General features: G+C 52.4%; 1 protein-coding gene across 1 annotated transcript in view; it reads right to left on the bottom strand.

Moving 5' to 3' along the window:
• Tafa5 (TAFA chemokine like family member 5) overlaps positions 1-9,871 on the bottom strand; it is a 134,546-nt gene extending 124,675 nt beyond the window's left edge. Inside the window, exon 1 of the mRNA XM_059247423.1 lies at positions 9,699-9,871. Coding sequence (XP_059103406.1) covers positions 9,699-9,789 — 91 coding nt within the window. The 5' untranslated portion in view covers positions 9,790-9,871. The remainder of the gene's footprint in view (positions 1-9,698) is intronic.
• Positions 9,872-13,760: the final 3,889 nt, after the last annotated feature.

Here is a 13,760-nt window from a genome sequence, read left to right on the forward strand (position 1 = left end):
AAGACTCCGCCTCAATGATGCTGGTCTTTTCTTAGTCACAAGCTGATTCTTCATCCCCAGATGACCAGAACCACAAATTCTTAATTCAAAATATCACACAAATGGCCCTAGTAGAGTCTTTGCTTCCTTCTGAAACTTTACAAGCCAGGCCCCCATCATTTGCACTGTTCTCAGCATTATCTTCCAAGATCCTACAACTTCTCATTAAGCTCTGAGAACTCAATGACTTTCCTAGGCCAAAATACTCCCATAATTCTCCCAAAAAGACAGGTCCAATCACAGCAATACCCTACTCCCGGTACAATTTCCATCTTAGTTATGGTTTCTATTGCTATGATAAAACACCATGATTATAACAGCTTGGGGAGGAAAGGGTTATTTCCTCTTACAACTCTAAGGTCATAGTCTATCACTGAGGGAAGTCAGAGCAAGAACTCAAGACAGATAGGAACCTGGAGGCAGGAGCTGATGCAGAGGCTACAGGAGTGCCGCTTACAGGCTTACCCCCTTGTGGCTTGCTCAGCCTGCCTTTTAATATCACCAAGGACCACCAGCCCAGGGATAGCACTGCCTACAAAAGCTAGGCCCTTCCACATCAATCATCAGTCAAGGAGACGCACTACAAGCTTGCCCACAGGCCAATCTAGTGGTGTCATTTTCTCATCGGACGTTCCCTCTTCTCAGATGACTCTCACTTGTGACAAGTTGACATAAAAACAGCAGCACACAGCTGGTGCATCTCCTCAAGGATCTGCCTGTAGTCATCCTCATGTGGGTGGACTGGAATAGTTGGAAAGTTGTGTCCTATTACCCGATGTAGACTCATGTCTGCATGTGCCCTGTCCTCAGGAGCAGGAGACAGATGAGCAGGGAGCTGAAAGTGACTAGGGACATCACTGCTCCAAGGTCTCCTCTGTTTTCCAGTCACACTGAGTATCACATGCAATCAGTCACATGTCTAGTCACATGGCTACTCTAAGGTAGCCAGCCTGATATGACCCATTGGTAAACTTTCTCTAAAAGATGGGGACCTTGGAGTCTGTCTGTGGCAGTGAACTCAGATGACTGTGAGATGGGGCTCAAGATGTGTATGGTGGGGTCTGGCTTCCCACTTCTTGCCACACTGTTCCAACTAAGTGGCTGTTTGCTGAAGGAAAGGCCTAATATCACTTGGGAATTAATTGTGAAGGTTGCCAGCTGTGTATAGTGGAGTCTAGATGGGGCTTCAAGAAGGCATCCAGTGGTGCCAGGGCCAGCCACCAGGATGAGCAGGATGCAGGCACCATCCAGAAAAGTCAAGCCTTCCTGAGGGACGCCACTTCCTCCAGACTGCCAATATTTGCGTGTCCTTCCCTGAAGGTGACAGTATCTCTGGTTTTGTCATCTCCACAGAGGCACAGCGTGAGCTTCCAGACAGGGCCTACCCTTGAATTTAGAACAAGGTCCAGCCAGGGAGCAGGGCAACCACAGGGCAGCCGATACTAAGCAAAGGTGGCTGACCTCCCTCCCTCCCTCCCTCCCTTCCTCCCTCCCTCCCTCCCTCCCTCCCCTCCCCTCCCCTCCCTCCATCCCTCCCCTATCCACACTGCATGGCCTTTGTAGTACTATACACATGGATGTGGCCCTTGCTGTTACCTTGACACTTAGTAACCAGGTCACCAGCCTCCTGGAGGAGGTCTGTGGTTTCCATCGCCCAGTTCACTAGTTCATACTCCCTCACAAACCCTCCCTAAGAGCCAAAGTAAGTGAGCATAAGAACAAGGTGTCCCCATCATCCTCATGAGGCCAACGCTCACATCTGCTCTAGTTCCTTTGTGTGTCCTAGACCCCAGGTGTGGCCACAGTTCTGAAGTGGACCAGTGTGGAAGTGAACCTGTGTAGCTACCCCTGGTCATCTGCCCCTCATACTGATCCCAGGGGTTCACCTTCTTCATAGGAATCCCCTCCCTATAGATGACATTGTGGAAACATGTCAGTCTTAAAGGACATCACACACACACACACACACACACACACACACACACACACACACACACACAAGACCAGGGAGGACACAGGTCACAGCCAGCCAATCACAGTGCTGAGAGAGGAGACAGAGGCAGGGTCAGGCCTCCCCAGAGATGCTCTAGCATTCATCCAACCTGAAGAAGGCTGGAGCAAAAGGGACTCAGGTGAACAGCGGGAGCCAGGACCATTGCATCATGCTTGCCTGCTTTCCTAAAAGGGCGTGAGTAACTTTACGCACCACCTGTCTGCCATGCTTCCCAGCGGCCACTGAGTTTGTCTTCCATTGATCTTCTGGGCCTAGACTCAGGAACCCAAAGCCTGCCTTTTGTTCTCACGAGGCCACATGCCTCTCTTCATCTGTGAAAATACTGTCTGCCTGTCCTCTGGACACAGCCGAGCCTCTGTGGTACGCAGGATGTCCCGGGAAGACCTGGCAGGATAGGCAGCAACAGCAAAGAATGTGCCTTGGATGGGTCTGTCTTCTACCATTCTTGCTCCAGACGGGAAGACTGGAGGTAGGACACATGGGGTCTGCAAGCGTGGTGTGTTTTTGTGTGGGATGTGTGTGCATGCGCGTGTGCGTGCGTGTGTGTGTGTGTGTGTGTGTGCATGTGTGTGTGTGTGTGTGTTTGTATGTGTTGCCTATGTTTGTATGGGTTGTGTGTGCAGTACGTATTTGCATGTGTGGTGTGGGTTTGTGTGGGATATGTGTATGGTGTTTTTACATGTGACATGCTTGTGTAAAATGCATGTGTGTGTGTCACACATGTTTGTGTTGATCCTGAATAGAATGTGGTATATATCTGTGAAGTATGTGGTATGGTAGTGTGTATGGCACATGGTATGTATGTGTTTTACATAGATATATCTATAGTCTATATTTTTATGTGTTCTGTCTGTGGGAAGTATGTACAGATGTTGTTTGCACAGTGTCTGTGTAGTATGCCCAGGGTCGGGGGCTACAATGTGTATGTTGTATGGACATGAATGTTGTGAAGTACAGCGTGAGTGTAAATGTGAAGTATTCATACATGTGTTTGTAGTGTATCTATATGTGTACAAGGACAACATATATAGTATATGGATATATGTGGGGAGTGTGATATGTTTGTGTATTTGTTGTATGTTATACATACATATTCAGTATATATAATATATACATGTGACATGCATATATAGTGTGTGTTCAGTGTTAATGTGTTGTGCTTATTTGGTGTATGGTATATGTATATGTTCTACGTGTATGGTTTATATGTATGGCATGTGTGCCTATGTGGTGTGGAGTATTACATGTGTATAAGGTGTTAATATACTATGTCTAGATGTGGGATGTATATGCAAGATATGTTAATATATTATGCATACATCTAAGCTAATATATTATGCATACATCTAGGCTACATGTGTATGAGCCACAAATATATATGGGGTATGTGTGCATAAGATGTTATATGCCACATAGATATGTGGGATATATATGTATGAGGTGCCAGTGTGTCATACATACATGTAGATTACGTGTATACATGGTATATGTTAATTTTACATATGCTTACTTATATAGTCTGCAATGTATGTATGTGTGATATGTGCTCATATGTAGTGTAGCTGTATGTCATGAATATATACATTGTGTGTATGTAGTATGAGTACATATGGTGTTAATATGGGATATACATGTATATGTCCTGTGACAGAACAGAATGTATGTATATGGAACATGAGTTTATGTGGTACATTTGACATATTAGGGTATGCATAATCTGTGTATATGTGTTGTGTGTTCTTGGTTTGTATACATGAAGTGTATGTAGTGCCAGTGTGTAGTCGGGTGGTACAGCATCATGCCTCATGGACAAGGGTGAATTAAGCCGCACATGATATCCAAGAGAAAGGTAAAGAGAAGCCTTTGGGGCAGGGGCTGCAACAAAGGCCGGATGGGGCCTGTGGATGGAAAAAGGAGATCACATGGGGCCGACCTGACTCAGCAAACAGAATGTTACCTGACATCAGTGCCACAGGCAGACATGTAGTCCCGTGAGTATTTCATGAATGCTCAGGCCACAGGAGGCCATAGGCATTTCAACAGTACCCGTGGATCCACTTGTGTCTAAACACAGAGAGGGAACGGCCCCCACCATCACCCTCATTACACAGCTGTATTTTTAATCAAGTTCATAATACATGTTCATGAATTTATACGCTTATGCAAATTACATACAACCGTATAAACATCTCGGTATTTAATTAAGATATAATCATATGCATAAACACAAACACCTTACTTATTAAAAGGTCAGCGGTGGACATCCTAAGGCCACCCACTCTGACACCCTGTACACACAGATATTAATACCACATACACACACATTCTACATACCACCTGGGCTTAACAAGCAGCCAGTTCACCAGAGTCAAGGACTGGACCTGGCTTTCTAATACCAAATTTAATGCCGGAGTAAGATAGAAGATGGGGTTTCCCAAGATGCACAGGGAAGAACAGTCATGTGATTACGCGGCTAGGCTCCAAGCCCGTGTTCAGATGTGGCCAGTGTGGTCAGATACCCTACTGCAACCTGGCTCTCAAGGGTCTCCCTCCTGGCCCTGTGCTGCAGAACCAGGAAATTCAGATCCAGACTCCTGCTTCTGGCAAGCTATGGTGAGCCTGTGTGCAGTCAGTCACCGTCATGATCAACTCCTTCCTGTTTTAACTTTTACAGTTGTCAGACATTCAGCTGGTGAGAATCCCATTACGGTGAGTGTGGGTTTTATTTAGGTGCCACGTGACACAAGAAGTGATCGTAAATGATGATAAAGGAGCTGCTGGTTATTTTTAACACTTTTCCAATCCCTCTCCTCCCAAGCTGCCATCCATTTCCTCGGCCTCTCAGTAAAGCATACAGGAAGGCTAGGGAGAAACAGACCTTGGGTACAGGGAAGGCACAAGCCCTGTCCCATCACATACCTGAGGTCCCCAGGAAAAGCTGAGGCCCTCTCTCTGCATGCAGCCCTGAGCCATGGAGCAGACGGTAGGAGATCCAGCCGAGCTGTGGGAACTTAGGAGGACACAGGTCTGCAAAAAGCCCTTTCCTGAAACACTCAGGCTTCACCCCTTCAGTACATCTCAGAATCTACACACGGGCCGAGCACAGCTCAGCCTCTATCAAGAACAGCTAGGTTCTTCTAACAGCCTCAGGCTCCTACCCAATCCCAGTGGTCCCCACCAGTCCCCACCCACTGCCACAGCCTGTCCAGGGACACAAGTATTTATAACAGGCATGCTATACTTTAAAAATTCAATTTTATATATATATATATATGTGTGTGTGTGTGTGTGTGTGTGTGTGTGTGTACACATATATGTATATATATAAATTTTTATTGTATGAACATTATGCCTGAATGTATGTCTGTTTGCCATGTGGGGTATGCCTGGTCCCCATGGAGGTCAGAAGAGGGCATCAGATTCTCTGTAACTAGAGTTACAGGTCCCAGGTTCTCTGCAAGAGCAACCAGTGCACTTAACAACTTAAAATCTGCCCATCCCCCTCAATGAATATTTTTCTAATGATTTCTCAGGGCCAGCAATTGTTGTTATGTTGTTTGAATTCTTTGTCCAGTTTTTAAAAGATGTTCCACAACTGGGAAAATGGGACAGTTGGTAAAGTATTTGCCTTGTGAGCGTGAGGGCCTGAGTTTGATCCTCAGAAACCATGAAATCAACAGGCAAACAAATAAATCAATTTAAAACCTGGGCTTAGTATTGTGGTTTGTAGCCCCAGTGCTGGAGAGAAAGACAGGACCGTCCCTGGGGCTCATGGGCCAGTCAGCCTAGTTTGTCAGTGAGTTCCAAGCCAGTGAGAGACCATGTCTCAAGGAAAAGGTGGTGGATACCCAAGGCTGACCTCTGCCTCTTCAAGTACAGGTAGCTAATGAGCATATACACGTGCACACATACACACACATGCGCGTGTGCGCATGCACACACACACACACACACACACACACACACACACCCTAAAAATAAAAGTAAATAAACTGATCAATGTCACAGATGGACAAGTGTCCTGGGATGGCTGTAGGTGTTGCATTGATGGTTCTAACTAGTGAGCTCTACTGAGACACAACTGAGTACCAATGCCTGCCTGCACAGGATTTTAAGTGTGTCCCCTTTTAGCCTGGCCACATCACACAGGCTCACAGAATGTGCTTGACTTCCAAAGTAGTGAGCTAACTAAATAAATTAAAGTTGGATCCTATTTGCTCAATCAACAGCCATCCCTCAGAGCTGCTGAGGGAGATAACATTGGGTGAGGTGACTCTATGTTCCTGGGAATTAAGATGCTGGGACACTGTGCTCGCGCAGCCCGGCCACAGGCACTCAGCTCACCCACAAACTCTCGATATTAACCCGAGAAAGAGGATTTTTTTTTAATGGCATGCTCGGTTCATGCAACACTTGCCCAGCCATCAAAAGGATTTACAAGGACAGAGAGCTAAACCTCAAATCCATAGCTAATGGAGACACACAGGGACGTCTCCTCCAGACAAAAGGGCTTGTGGGTTAAATCCCAGTCCTGTGGCCTTTGGACTCCAAAGGCCAGAAATCCAGGGGTCATTATGGACCGCTGCAGGTCTCACTGTACTGTTACTGTCTTCCTATACTGGTAAGTATCCAAACCAGTTTGTACTGCTGTGCCCTGGCCTAGGTACTTCTAAGGTTTTAAGGATGTTTATAATCCCAGCTGTTACCCTAACTCTATGTCCTGAGTCCCACATAAATAAGGAAATGTGGGCATTGTCTCCTGTTCCCTCCTCCTTCCATCCCACATCCGTTCTGCTCCCCTGAGGCAGCTGGATCGAAGCAGGGTTCCTAACACTGCATCACCCTTGCCCTGACCTGCTCTTGCTCAAAGAAGCCAGAGAGGACAAACAAGCAGGGCTGATGACACTTGAGCAGGGTAGTTAGGGCACCCTGCTGATACCTGAACCCCATGCTTTAGCTACACTCACCAGCCCCCAGCCCTCCCGGCTGCCACCACTGAGTAGGCATGGTGGGCAAGACCTGTTCTTACAGAAACTGGACAAACCAGGGCTGCAATTAGGGGCACAATTCTCCTCTCTCCGGGTTCACAGCCCTATTCATCTGTGCAATCGCTGTGAGACAGGCCAGCCAGAGCGGGATGGATTAGCCGCGGGGTAGCCTGTATCTCCACACAAAAGGGAAAGTGTGGAAAAACGGTTCCCTGGGCCCCTCATTCTTCACCCCTGGGGGCGGGGGGGGGGGGACCCAGATTTGTGGAAATGGCTACTTATACAGCTCTTTCCCACTCCATCCCCAGGCAACAAGTAACAATTGTCCAAGCTGCCTAGCTCTCTCTCTCTCTCTCTCTCTCTCTCTCTCTCTCTCTCTCTCTCTCTCTCTCTCTCTCTCTCTCTCTCCTAGCGAATTTCAGTCTGCAGTCCAATCCTCCCAGAAGGGCCCTGTGCCTCCTCTGGGAACCATGGTCTCCAGTCTCTCACTGAACACCCTGAGGCCTATCCTGAGGCTCCTGCTTCTGTTGCCAGAGACCAAAAACAACCATGTAAACAAGGACAGGAATGTCAGCCCTGACCTTTGTGACAGATGGAAACAGCAAAGGGTACTGGGATCCAGGGTCATAGAAGCAAACAACTCAGGGTGGACAACAGGGGGGCTCACAAGTCCCCAAAGGGCAGGGCAAACACTTGGGCTTTTCCTCAAGAGCAGCCTCCAAGACACTGTGCCTTGGGTCCTATGACCCATGGTCAGCATATACTACCTCTACCGTCTGCCACAACACGCACACGTCTGTCCACACCAAATGCCCAGGCTTCTATAAAGGGCTGTTCTGCAAATCCACCCTCAGGGAACATCCCCCTCCACTTCAGAACACAGGTGCCAATGCATCCTGCCTGTGTGACCTCACACCCGGCCACCAGGGACACAGGGACTTACTTCCCTTTTGACCAAAAGACAGAATCTAATAGCTTAGAAGACTCTGTGACTAGTTTATTCTCACCGGGCAAGACAGGATGGGCCCATCCACTGGGTCACATGACTCCAAATGACCAGGATCTCTTTGTAGTAAGCTGCAACTACTGCTTACTACTACAACAGGCTAGATTAACTCAGAGGAGCCATGGAACCTTAACATCCATGCTCTTCCCGAAGATGAATACCCCCAAGCAATAAAGAAGCAGTGGAAAGCTTTGGGAAAGAATTTGTGGCCCAAACAAGGTCTTAAAGTATAAGAACCCCATGGCTTGGGTCTGGGGTGTACCATGTGGTGGTCCCCAACCCTCCCCACGCCACACACACACACACACACACAGCTGCCTGGCAGAGGACACCAGGTAAGGACAGCTCTCTTGGGTGGGGGGTGTCTGAAGGAAATGACTCATATTTGCAAGAAAAAGTTATCTCAATAGCAGGAGACCCCAGTCAATGGCAGAACTGCCCACTCATGAAGAAAGTTGCCTAAGCTTGAGGGAAAACTGGCTTCCAACTCCAAGAAGGGCCTGGGAGCTCCAGCTGAGCAGGCTCACCTGCCTGCAGCAAAACCTAGCTAGTTTCTCCGATGTAGCACCTGAAATCAAGGGGAACAATGTTCAGCAGATTATGAGTGCTCCCAGGATCCAGGGAGCTCCCAGTGTCTAGGGGCTCACTAGTTAGGCAGAGAAGCTGCAGAATGTTGCACACCCTTCCTCCTCAGGAACCTGGAGCTAAGTGAGAACAGTTGTAGGAATCTGCACTAGCACTTTCCAGGGCTCAGTGCTCCCTGCCGACCTAGAGGAGTGCCAGCCAGGGCAGGCATGGCCTATGGACAAGGGCACCAGCAATCACCTCCAGCGGATGTCACCAGAGCAGGCTGATCCCAGAGGCACCAAGACCAAGAGGTGCTACCAAAGGGCAGGAAGTTTCCAACAGAGTGTCTGTCCACCATTTGCTGCCTGCCAGTGCACATCAACTAAGCCAAAGGAAGGATTCTCAAACGGTCAGTGTGACCACAAGAGTCCAATGTGTACTACACAAGTCTCAACAGACTCTCCAGAACTGGATGGGACAACCCTGCAATCTAGAGGGGACCAGGAGGGCAAAGGAACCAGAACTTAAGCGGCTTAAGCATTCTTGTGTTGAATTCTGCCTACTTAGCCTGAGTCTGGCGGGTACTCGACCCAGCATGGAAAGCAGCCTGGGACATGGGCGCAGTTTTGCAGTCCTCACCCCTTGACACCTTTCCTTCCCCAGCCCCCAATCCATTCAGTCCTGGCCTGCTCAGCACTGGCTTCAGCCAGGCTACCAAAGTGGAGCGCTGGTGCCACCTACCGAGGGTCGATGGCATGCGGGTAGGCGCAACTGCCACCGAGCCTTGCGGGGCAGGGGATGGCAACTGCAGCTTGGGCATAAGCCCGGGCTCCGGGACTACACCGGAGCTCGCCAGGCCCCAGCACACCCGGGCTCGCGCCTAACCCGCACCTCCCCTGAGCCCCGATGGGCCCGGGGGAGGCAGATCCAGCGCTGGGCTCCGGGAAGGCTCGCGCCACTGGCCACTCCGGCCCCGCATAGCCTCGGCCCACCACGCTGGCAGCGGTGGAAGGTGCTGGAAGCAGTATCACGCGCAGGGACCGCCGCGAGCAGTGCGGGGACCGCGCGCGCCGGGGACAATTACCTTCTTTGAGGAACTGCGCGTGAATCACCAGGACCAGGAAGCAGCAGAGCGCGGCCCCTGCGAGTGCCCAGAGCGCCTTCAGGAGCTGCATCGCGGAGTGCCAACTCGGCCGACGCCCCCGAAGTCGCGCAGCGAAGGTCCAGGCGCCGCATCAGCGCCCCGCTGGGTGCAGCCGCCGCGGCCGCCCGATCGCGCCCTCCATCCACCACCAACGCCGCGCTCCGCCGCGACTGGAGGCGCCACTCCGGGAGGCGATCTGTGTCTTTTGGGCAGGGGGAGGGGACGGCGCGAGGGAGGGCGCCGGGGAGGGGGCGGGCGGGGGCGGGGAGGTTAGCAGAAAGTCTCGGGCCGCGGCGGCCGCCACTCCGGCCACTCGGCCACCATCGCGCGCTGCGGGGCGCCGGGGGCCCGGGCGCGGGGGACTGGCCGCCGCGGCCCCATGAATCAGCCCCGCCGCCGCCCCCGGAGCCGCGCCGCCAGCAGGGCCCAGACCGGCCGCGGATTGCGCAACGGCCCGGCGGGCTTGGGGGGTCCGGCGCGGCCCTGGCGCTGGTCGCCTGTCGCCCCGCGCCAGAGATCCGCGTCGCCTTCCTCCGCTGCTCTGCCGCCGCCGCCTTCTCAGGCTCCGCCGCCGCCGCTGCCCGCTCTTGCTCCGGCGGGGGGCTTAGGGGGCCGCTCCGCCGCCGCTGCCACCGCCGCGCAGGGCCAGCCTCAGGGCCGGGGCTGCGCACCGTTCGCGGAGCTGCAGCACCATCGCCGCCGTTGGGGCCCGCGCGGCCGGGCCGAGTCCGCCGCAGTCCAACTTGCACGGCCCAGAGCCGCCGGGCCGGTCCTCTTGCCCGGGACGGTGCCGGCCTCCGCGCCTAGCCCGGAGAACGCGCCTCCGCCGCCGCAGCCGGGACGAGGCCGGGCCCAGCGTTGCCGCGAGCCGCCCGCGCTGGCTGGGGACGCCGGGGGCGACGCTGAGGGTGGCCGCGCCGACAGGTGGGGCCGGAGACGCTGCGCGCCTCGCCGCCCGCGGGACGCCGCTGCTCCGGTGCTGGTGGCGCGCGCCCGCCACTCGGCTCGGCGTCTTTGCGAGCTGCGGCGGGAACGGGAGCGCGGCGTGGGTCTCGGTCGGCCCAGGCGGCCAGGCCGCGCTGCCTCGGACTCTGGCCCGCGCCTGCCGCCGTCTGTGCAGCGCCGGGGCCGCCGAGCTGCCGATGCGCACTGGGCCGCGGAGGGGACCCCGGGGACCCGGCCGCCCTGCAGCGCCCCCGTCTGGCGTACCGGCGGGTCAGGTGGGGCTGGTCCAGCAGAAAACTGCGGGTCGGGCTCCACCTAGGTGCGCTGGGGCCTCACTGCAGAGCGGCCGGGTTGGCTCCGCTGAGTGGGGGAAGAGCGAGCCCAGCCCCCAACCCGTTCCTACCCCAGGTCCTCGGAAGAATGCAGAACCAGAAAGAGGACCGGCGGGCGGGCTGACGAGCAGCTAGATGAGTTTAGAGGAGGCTGCTCTCCATAGGCGGTTCCGAGGGGTTTGGAAACAGTACTCCCTTCCCCACCACCACATTGCATCCTGGGCCTCCTGTGTGCCCGCCTCCAGCCAGCTGCGGGACACCCAATAGCACAGGCACAGCGGATGCCCACAGCCTGCCCCAGAAGAAGCTAGCAGGCATTTCCCTGCCGCCGCCTCCATTCTTCCGCAAGGAAGAGCCTAGCCGGCATTTGTAGCTGGAGGCCCAGAGCTGGAGGCAGTGCTGTCCTTTTTAGAGGGTCCCTCCATGCTAACAGCAGCAGGACCAGCACGGTAGGCCTGAAAACACTTTTGTCTGAATCGAGTTTCAAATGACCAGTTCAGAGCTTTGGGGAAGAACCAAGGGCCTGTGTTTGGTCTGTGTGTCGTTCAGGGGTGGGGACTGGCTGAAGTCTGGGGCTCACCTGCTTCACATAGAGGCAGCTTTCTCTCTGCACAAGTGGGTAGGTGACATGCAAGAAAAGAGGCCAGTTCTGAAGGGCTCTTAGAGGTCAGATAGATCGAACTTATTAGGGTGCATTTGGGGAAACTGAGGTCTGCAGTAGCAGGGTGACCAGCACCATTAAAGGTAAAGCAGACTGGCCACCAAACTTGATGCTGTCTGCCTGACCAGACTACTATGCCCACACCTGGGCAGAGGAGGAGCTGTTGGGAAGCAATTTGTCTCTCTGGCTGCCAACACCCCTCTCCCACCCCAGAAGACAGCTCGGAGAGATAGGAGTTAGTCAGAGCTTCCCTCCCACCCCCAACCTGGAGAGGTGGCCCATCCTTGCGCCAGCCAAGCAACTAAACAATTCAGGATCTGCCATGGAAGAGACTGGGCATTCTCTTGTACAGTTCCCTGGAGCCCCTTCATCAAATAATTGCCCCACCCCACTCACTTATGTACTCCTACACATCTTCCAGCAAAGCCATCCTTGCGGCAGCCACAGGATCCTGCCCTGTCCGTCTTAGGAAGTCTGACCTCCACCAAGGTCGCTGGCCTACACACCTCACCTGGAACAGTGTGCTCCACCTCAGAGGGCTCTGAGTCTGGCAGGTGCTCATCACGCACACAGACTTGGCCCCAAAGAGACTGCAACCAGGAGAGAAGGCCCACCCACCCTTGACATTTGCTCTGTCCCCAATCAGGTGCACATCAATTGAAATCCTGAACACTGTTCACTATCTAAAAAGAACTAACCATCTGAAGGGTCTTTCTGGAAACTGAATGTATAAAAGGGAAAGAAAGTTCCCCAAAGAGATGCATGGCCCACCGATGAATTCATTCCCACTGGATTGAGTGTGTGTATCTCCAAGTTTAAGGACCCAGGGCATCCTTCCCCAGGTGCCAAGCTCTCCCACTGGGCTGGCAGGCAGCGCTGCTGGTGCCCTTCACAGAAACCACAGGTGAAAAGCAGAGAGCCTGTGTCTAGCACCGGGAAGAGCAGGTGAACGGTACAGACAGGGGAGCCCATTGGGCATTCAGCTTAAGACAGCAGCTGAGCAAAGGAAACCATTACAGGCCCCCAGGAGGGGAGGACACCAGGCCAGGGCAGTGGACAAAAAAGGAAAAGACCCTTTAAAAAAATCATAAGACTGTGGCAGTGCTGAGGATGTAGATCAAGAGCTTGCAAGCCAGGAAAATCCTGGTGCTGAGGTCTGGGCAGAAGAGAGAGGTCATGAGGAATGTTCCTTCCTCCAGCCACAGCACTTGGGATGCCAAAGAGTTGGCACCATTCAAGTTGGCCCATCCAGCCAGCTGATGGAAGGGTACTTAGCCAGAGAGCTGCATCACCAAAGGCTCATGTGGGTGAGGCTCTGTACCCCAGTAACGGCTGCTGCCAGGACAGTTACCAGAATAGACTATGTGGTGCTGTCCAAAGAGGGGACAGTCCCCACATGCCATGTGCCTGAGGTATGGGAACCCTGGTGGGGGGAAGGGAATGTTTTACTTTACATGTCTCTAGGCAAAAAAAAAAAAAAAAAAAAAAAGAACATTGCCTTCAATTAGGCATGTGGGCAGTAAACATAATAGTTTAGCTGTAACCATGACTTTGTCACCAACAGAAATCACAGGTATTTTCATATCAAGTTACAGATCTATGGCTATCATAGTACATTGCTTATGTTCACCATTATTTCAAATTACAGTCATTCTACAGCTAGGCGTTTTATGTAATGCTTTAATAAAGATGCAAACTTACCCTTGTATCAAAATGTTTTTTTTCTTTTTCCATTTGATAACTGCATTTAATATAATTGGTTTTCTTAGTAATCTTGTGTATGTTTATGCTATTCTAAGACAGGTCCCATAGACTCCAGCAGTTGGCTAATCACGCCCATGACCTCTGCCCTCCTGGGGAAAGTCAGGGCTGCATGCATAACTGGTGTGGAGTGGGGTGGAATGGAGGGAGGACCTCAATGCAACCCAGCCCAAATGTCTGGGCACCACAGTGCCCTGGATGTGAAATTCATCAGGCCAGTCCATTCTGGGGGAGGCTGCTTGCCCCTAGAGTCCATGCCCACTTCCAAAGAGGCCTATCTGCATACCCACACTCTATTTACAG

Source organism: Peromyscus eremicus, chromosome 20, assembly GCF_949786415.1.
Source record: "Peromyscus eremicus chromosome 20, PerEre_H2_v1, whole genome shotgun sequence".
NCBI lineage: Eukaryota > Metazoa > Chordata > Mammalia > Rodentia > Cricetidae > Peromyscus > Peromyscus eremicus.